This window comes from Gracilinanus agilis, chromosome 2 (assembly GCF_016433145.1).
Source record: "Gracilinanus agilis isolate LMUSP501 chromosome 2, AgileGrace, whole genome shotgun sequence".
Taxonomy (NCBI): domain Eukaryota; kingdom Metazoa; phylum Chordata; class Mammalia; order Didelphimorphia; family Didelphidae; genus Gracilinanus; species Gracilinanus agilis.
In genome coordinates, this window is record NC_058131.1 from 165,906,055 (window position 1) to 165,912,054 (window position 6,000).

The following is a 6,000-nucleotide window of genomic DNA, read 5'->3' on the forward strand; positions in this document are numbered from 1 at the left end:
AAAGACCAAGAAATATTTTTTGGACATGGCCAATATGTGCAATAAGCAAAAGATGAAGTGATTGAGCAAACAAAGATTGATCTGAGTGTATTGATTTATTAAACAATGCATGCCAATTGCCTAACAGATTGGGACCAACCTCCTTCCTCAGTGGAGGACTAGACCTTGAATTTGTTTTTTTTTAACTAGAGGCAACTAGATGGGGCAATAAATAGAGCTCTGGGTCTGTAGTCAAGAGTTCAAATCTGGTCTTAGACACTTGATAGCTGTGTGATCCAGGGCAAGTCACTTTACTTTTGTCTGCCTCAGTTTCCTCATCTATAAAATAGGGGTAACCATACCATCCCTCTCAGGTGATTGTGAGGATCAAATGGAATAATATTTGTTGGAAGCAGTTAGGTGGCTCAGTCGTTTGAAAGCCAGATCTAAAGATGAGAGGTCTTGGGTTCAAATCTAGCATTGGATATTTCCTAGCAGTGTGATTCTGGGCAAGTCACTTAACCCCTATTGTCTACATAGTATTAATTCTAAGAGAGAAAGTAGGTCTTTACTAATTAAAAAAATAATTAAAAAAAGAAAGAAATTAGCACTAAATAAAGACGACGATTAGACTAGGCTATCCAAAATTAAAATTACCTTATAGGATAACAAAATAAGTTGCCCCAAAAAGAGCAAAAGGAAGCCTGCCAACCTTACTAATTCATCTTCAGTGATTTAGGGTGTGGAACACTGGTGAATAGCACCAAAGGAGTTGTTGATTTGGTCAGTGACATAATCACAATACATGTGGAAAGATACCAAGATGACAAATAGGTTTCCATCCTCCCAGAATGACCCCCTCCCAGGGCTTCCAATCCTCCCTCAGGAGACCTACATGGTAAAGACCCACACTTGCTGGTCAGTGCCAGAGGCTGTAAGACAGGTGTAGACCATTTGTTGCCTTGGGAGGAAGACAGGGAGAGAGGAAAGGAGAGAATCTGAATCACAAAGTGTAAGAAAACAATTGTGAAAAATTGTTATGTGTAATTAAAAAAATCATGTAATTGTAACATCAACTTGTGTTTGCTCTAAATGTAGGAGAGGAAGGGCAAAAGAATGACCCTCAGTGTTCTGTTCTCAGAGGGGCATCTCTTGCCAGCTATTCATTTTCACTACTTTCTTACTCATCTACTATCAAAGACACCAGAAGGGTAAGGGTGAGAGTGGAACAGATAATAAATGCCCAAGGAAAGGCTTTGGAGGAAGAATGCAGGGAGTTTTCACTATTCCTTCCAGACTACAACTAAAGAACATGGCTTAAGGATGTCTGTGCTTTGTAGGAGATGGGCAAAACACAAAGATATCCCTTAGATTATTGCTTCATGGCCAACCTCCCTAGAACCTCATATGGCTCACCTGTACCAAACACTTCAGGGATAAGCAAAGGTTTCTCTCATTCTTTATAGCTTTCTGATTTCCTAGGGAATCAATGGACCTAAAGCCTACTTCCTTCATCTCCTACTATCTTCAAACCTCCATGTCACCTATGGGTGCTGCTAAATTTGGAGGAATAGAGGAACTCCTCTGTAGGTTGTCATTAACATACAGCTCTGTCCTGGATCTCCACTTAGATTTCTCTCACGGTGCTTCAAAGACCACACAGCTGAAGATAATGAGAGAAACAGATAATAGGAGCCAGGCAACATGGTATAATTGACAAGGCCTTGCAGATCTTGGATTTTTAGATTTGGGTTCTAATCCCAAATCCGACCCTAACTAGTTGTATGATGCTAGAAGAGTCCCATAATCTCTAAGCTTCAATTTCCTTAGATGGGAAGGAGGGATAATTATCCTTTCATGATTTATCTTAAAGGACTATGTTGAGGGAAAGCTCTACATATGAGTTATTTGTATCAAAAAGACCATACAGAGGCAGATAGGTTTCTCAGTGGATAGAAAGCCAGACCTGGAGATGGGATGTCTCAGGTTCAAATCTGACCTCAGATACATTCTAGCTGTGAAATCCCGGGCAAGTCACTTAACCCCTATTGTCCAGCACTTACTATTCTTCTGCCTTGGAACTGACATGCTGGATAAATTCTAAAAGGGTTTTTTTTTTAAAAAAAAGCTCAAGTCTTCTGACTCCAGTTGGGTGTACCTTCCACAGCACCATATTGTCTGTCTTAAGAGTCTTTCTGCCTCCAAGAAAGGCTCACTAGCTGAAGCCATTAAATTCTTTTTTTTTTTTTTTAATTTAAACCCTTACCTTCTGTCTTGGAGTCAGTATTGGCTCTAATGCAGAAGAGTGGTAAGGGCTAGGCAATGGGGGTTAAGTGACTTGCCCAGGGTCACACAACTGGGAAGTGGCTGAGGCCAGATTTGAACCTAGGACCTCTGTCTCTAGGCCTGATTCTCAATCCACTGAGCCACCCAGCTGCCCCCGACATTCAATTCTTGATATGTTCCAGACTGTCAATGATCTTATGATCTTCCTGAACTATGGCTTCCAGAACACAGTAGGTTCAGAAATGAATTTAATTTGTTTGCTTTTTAATGGGGGGAAGAGAGGGAATATGATAGAGATGACAAAAGAAAAGGACATTGGAGCCTTTTTTTTTTAAAGATACATGAAGAAATCAGACAGGAGGGATAGCTTTGAAAGTTATATAATGGGGCAGCTGGGTAGCTCAGTGGATTGAGAGCCAGGCCTAGAGACAGGAGGTCCTGGTTCAAATCCGGCCTCAGCCACTTCCCAGCTGTGTGACCCTGGGCAAGTCACTTGACCCCCATTGCCTACCCTTACCACTCTTCCACCTATAAGTCAATACACAGAAGGTAAGGGTTTAAAAAAAGAAAGAAAGAAAGAAAGGAAGAAAGAAAGAAAAGAAAAGAAAGAAAGAAAGAAAGAAAGAAAGAAAGAAAGAAAGAAAGAAAGAAAGAAAGAAAGAAAGAAAGAAAGAAAGAAAGAAAGAAAGAAAGGAAGGAAGGAAGAAAGTTCTATAATGGAGCAGTTAGATAGCTCAGTGGATAGAGTCAGGCTTTGATATAGGAGAATCTGGTTCAAATCTGCCCTCAGACAGTTCCTACCTGTATGATCCTGGGCAAGTCACTTAACCCCCATTGCCTAGCTCTTACTTCTCTCTTGCCTTGGAACCAATACTTAGTACTGATTCTAAAATGGAAAGGAAATGGTTTAAAAAAAAATGACCATACAGAGGTCATGTTTCCTAATCTTACTTTTAAAGAAGAGAAATAATTTATTGCAAGGGAATAAATTTCACATAAGTGACAGTTTGGGTTATCTTTGGCTCTTCCAGGAAGAGAGGGAGTGAACTTATTTTAATAGAAAAGGAAATCAGTTTTTTCAAATACATCATAATTCTTCATATCTTAGATAAGAAGGAAGAAAGATCTATTCGAATTTGGCGTCTGCCAGCCTGCCCTGCCTTATTTCCCGTTCCCCTTGCTCTCTCTTAGGGTAGGACTTGCTGAGATGGTTCCTCCCATTTCTCAGGGGCTCAGAGCTGGTCCACACAAGAGTCTCCTAGATCCAACAACCCAACACACTCTGGGATACAATTTACCAATGTCAGAAAGTAGAGTGAGGATGGCTTCTTCCCGGAGGCCACAGCAGTTCTCAAACTGGTTCAGGTACTGTCAGGGTTTCAAAGTGAAAAAAATATATATCAGCCTTTTACCAGTAGCAGCAAATTACCTGAAATCTTATCAAAGTTTTGCACCAGCCTTCATCCTTGGGCAGTATGAAGAGTCTAAAGGCTCAGTGCCCTATCTATGGTCACTGACTTCTTAAAGCATTATTGCTTTTCCCATAGAAAATCTGATCTCAGACACTTCGTAGCTGTGTGACCCTGGGCAAGTCACTTACCCCTTATTTCCTAGCTCTTACTGCTCTTCTGCCTTGGAACCAATACCAAGTATTGATTCTAAGACAGAAAGTAAGTGAAAAAAGTGAAAAAAGAAAAAGAAATTGTTACCAGTACCCATTGGTGACAACTCCATGGAAGGAAGCAAGTATACTGTAAAGAATGACGAGAATCTTGTTTCTTTACTTATCTGTGTAACCTTGGACAAGTCACTTAATTTCCTATCCACAGTTTCCTTAATTATAAAATAATGGAAATGGATTAGATGACCTCAAAAATACCTATCATCTCTAAATCAATAATCCTCTAAAATCCTCCTTCCTGCCCTTTTCAGGGCTGCCCTTGGTATTTATTCAAACTTGACATTAAATTGGGATAAAGTCTTTAGTTTAAGGGATTAGAGGCTTCCGAGCTATGTGATCCTGGGCAATTCACTGAACCCCAGTTGCCTACTAGCCCTTGCCACTCTTCCATCTTAGAATTGATACTAAGACAGAAAGTAAGGGTTTTTTAAAAAAGGAATAAAGGGCATCTGCAGAGTACTAACTGTCCAGGCTTTACAGATTCTCAGGGATACACTTTTGGTGTATACTCCTCTGTTACTGTTGTTCAGTCATTTCAGTCTTGTCTGACTTTTCACGATCCCATTTGGAGTTTTTCTTGGCAAAGATACTGCAGTGATTTGCCATTTCCTTCTCCAGCTCACTTTACAGATGAGGAAACTGAGGCAGAATTAAATGACTTGCCAGGGTGACATAGGTAGGAAATAACTGAGACCAGATTTGAATTTAGGTCTTCTTGACTCCAAGCCCAGTGCTCTATCCACTACCCTAGATACTCTTCTATACAAAATAAAATAAGAGCATATCATGACGTATTCCATCAAAAGAGGATACATTTTGCAGAATGAATACCACCCTCCTCCCAGCATACCAACAAGCACATTCTAAGGTGGAGGTAAATGAAAACAAAGCAACTGTTAACTAGCCTGACCCCTAAATGGCTACAGATCCCTTTTGGAAAAGGGAACAACCATTTATATAGGACCTATGAGTGTTTTACAATTATCTCATTGGCTCTGCACAAGAACTCTGGGAGGTAGATGCTATTATTATCCCTACTTACAAATAAGGAAACTGAGGTAAACAAAAGTTAAGTGACTTGCCCAGAGTCATACAACTTAAGTATAAGGCTGGATTTTGTAGCCCCCAGTAGTGAGAGTGGACCCCAGTAAAATCAAAGCCATGGTCTGGGCAGAATCACTCCTCATACGAGGCCCCCCAAACCCTCCTTTCTATCTGTTTCAGTTTTTAAAAATTTTTATTTTGAATATTTTCCTTTAGTTACATGTTCATGTTCCTTCCCTCTCCCCCAAGACCCCCTAGCCCCCTTTAGATGACGCCCAATTCCACTGCATTTTACATGTATCATTGATCAAGACCTAATTCCATATTGTTGATAGTTGGACTAGATTTATCGTTTAGTGTCTTCATCCCCAATAATATCCCCATCAGCCCATGTGTTCAAGCAGTTGCAAAACCCTTCTTTCTAACCCCTTCCTGCTGTACTTTGTGGAAACTGTATGTTCTTCCAAGGAATTCCTGATGCAGGAATTCTGAGAAGCTTGGTAGATGGTTACATATTTACTTGTGATTTATTATCCTATAGAAAACTCTGTCTAAGCTTCGGTGAGGTAAACTAAGTCATTGTACTAAGATTGCAAATCATTACCAGCCATTGTCCGTGTAAAAAGCTTACCTAATCCCTTAGCCCGTGACACTTTCTCTATAAAATACTACCTGAAATCAATAAACTTTGTCACTGATCAGCAAGAGACCTTCAGTCTGTCTGGAAGTCTGTCATTGATCCTCCTGATCCCAACCTCATTCCTCTTATCCCAATCCATGACCCACAAATAATTTGTTGAGCTGAACTCTATAGAATTTGAATTCAGGTCTTCCTAACTCCAGGCTAAGTTGTGTATGTATGTATGTATGTATATGTATATATATGTATACATACATATATAGAGAGAGAAGAGGGGAGAGAGAGAGAAGAGGGAAGAGGGAGAGAGAAGAGAGAAGAGAGGGGAGAGGGAGAGAGAGGGGGAGAGAGAGAGAGAAGAGAGGGGAGGGGG

The 6,000-nt window shown here is 40.4% G+C and overlaps 1 protein-coding gene across 1 annotated transcript in view; it reads right to left on the minus strand.

Moving 5' to 3' along the window:
- The window catches only part of IKBKB (inhibitor of nuclear factor kappa B kinase subunit beta), a 78,450-nt gene that overhangs the window by 52,196 nt on the left and 20,254 nt on the right, over positions 1–6,000 (minus strand). Inside the window, exon 4 of the mRNA XM_044659532.1 lies at positions 3,564–3,633. Within this exon, the coding sequence (XP_044515467.1) occupies positions 3,564–3,633 (70 nt within the window). The remainder of the gene's footprint in view (positions 1–3,563; positions 3,634–6,000) is intronic.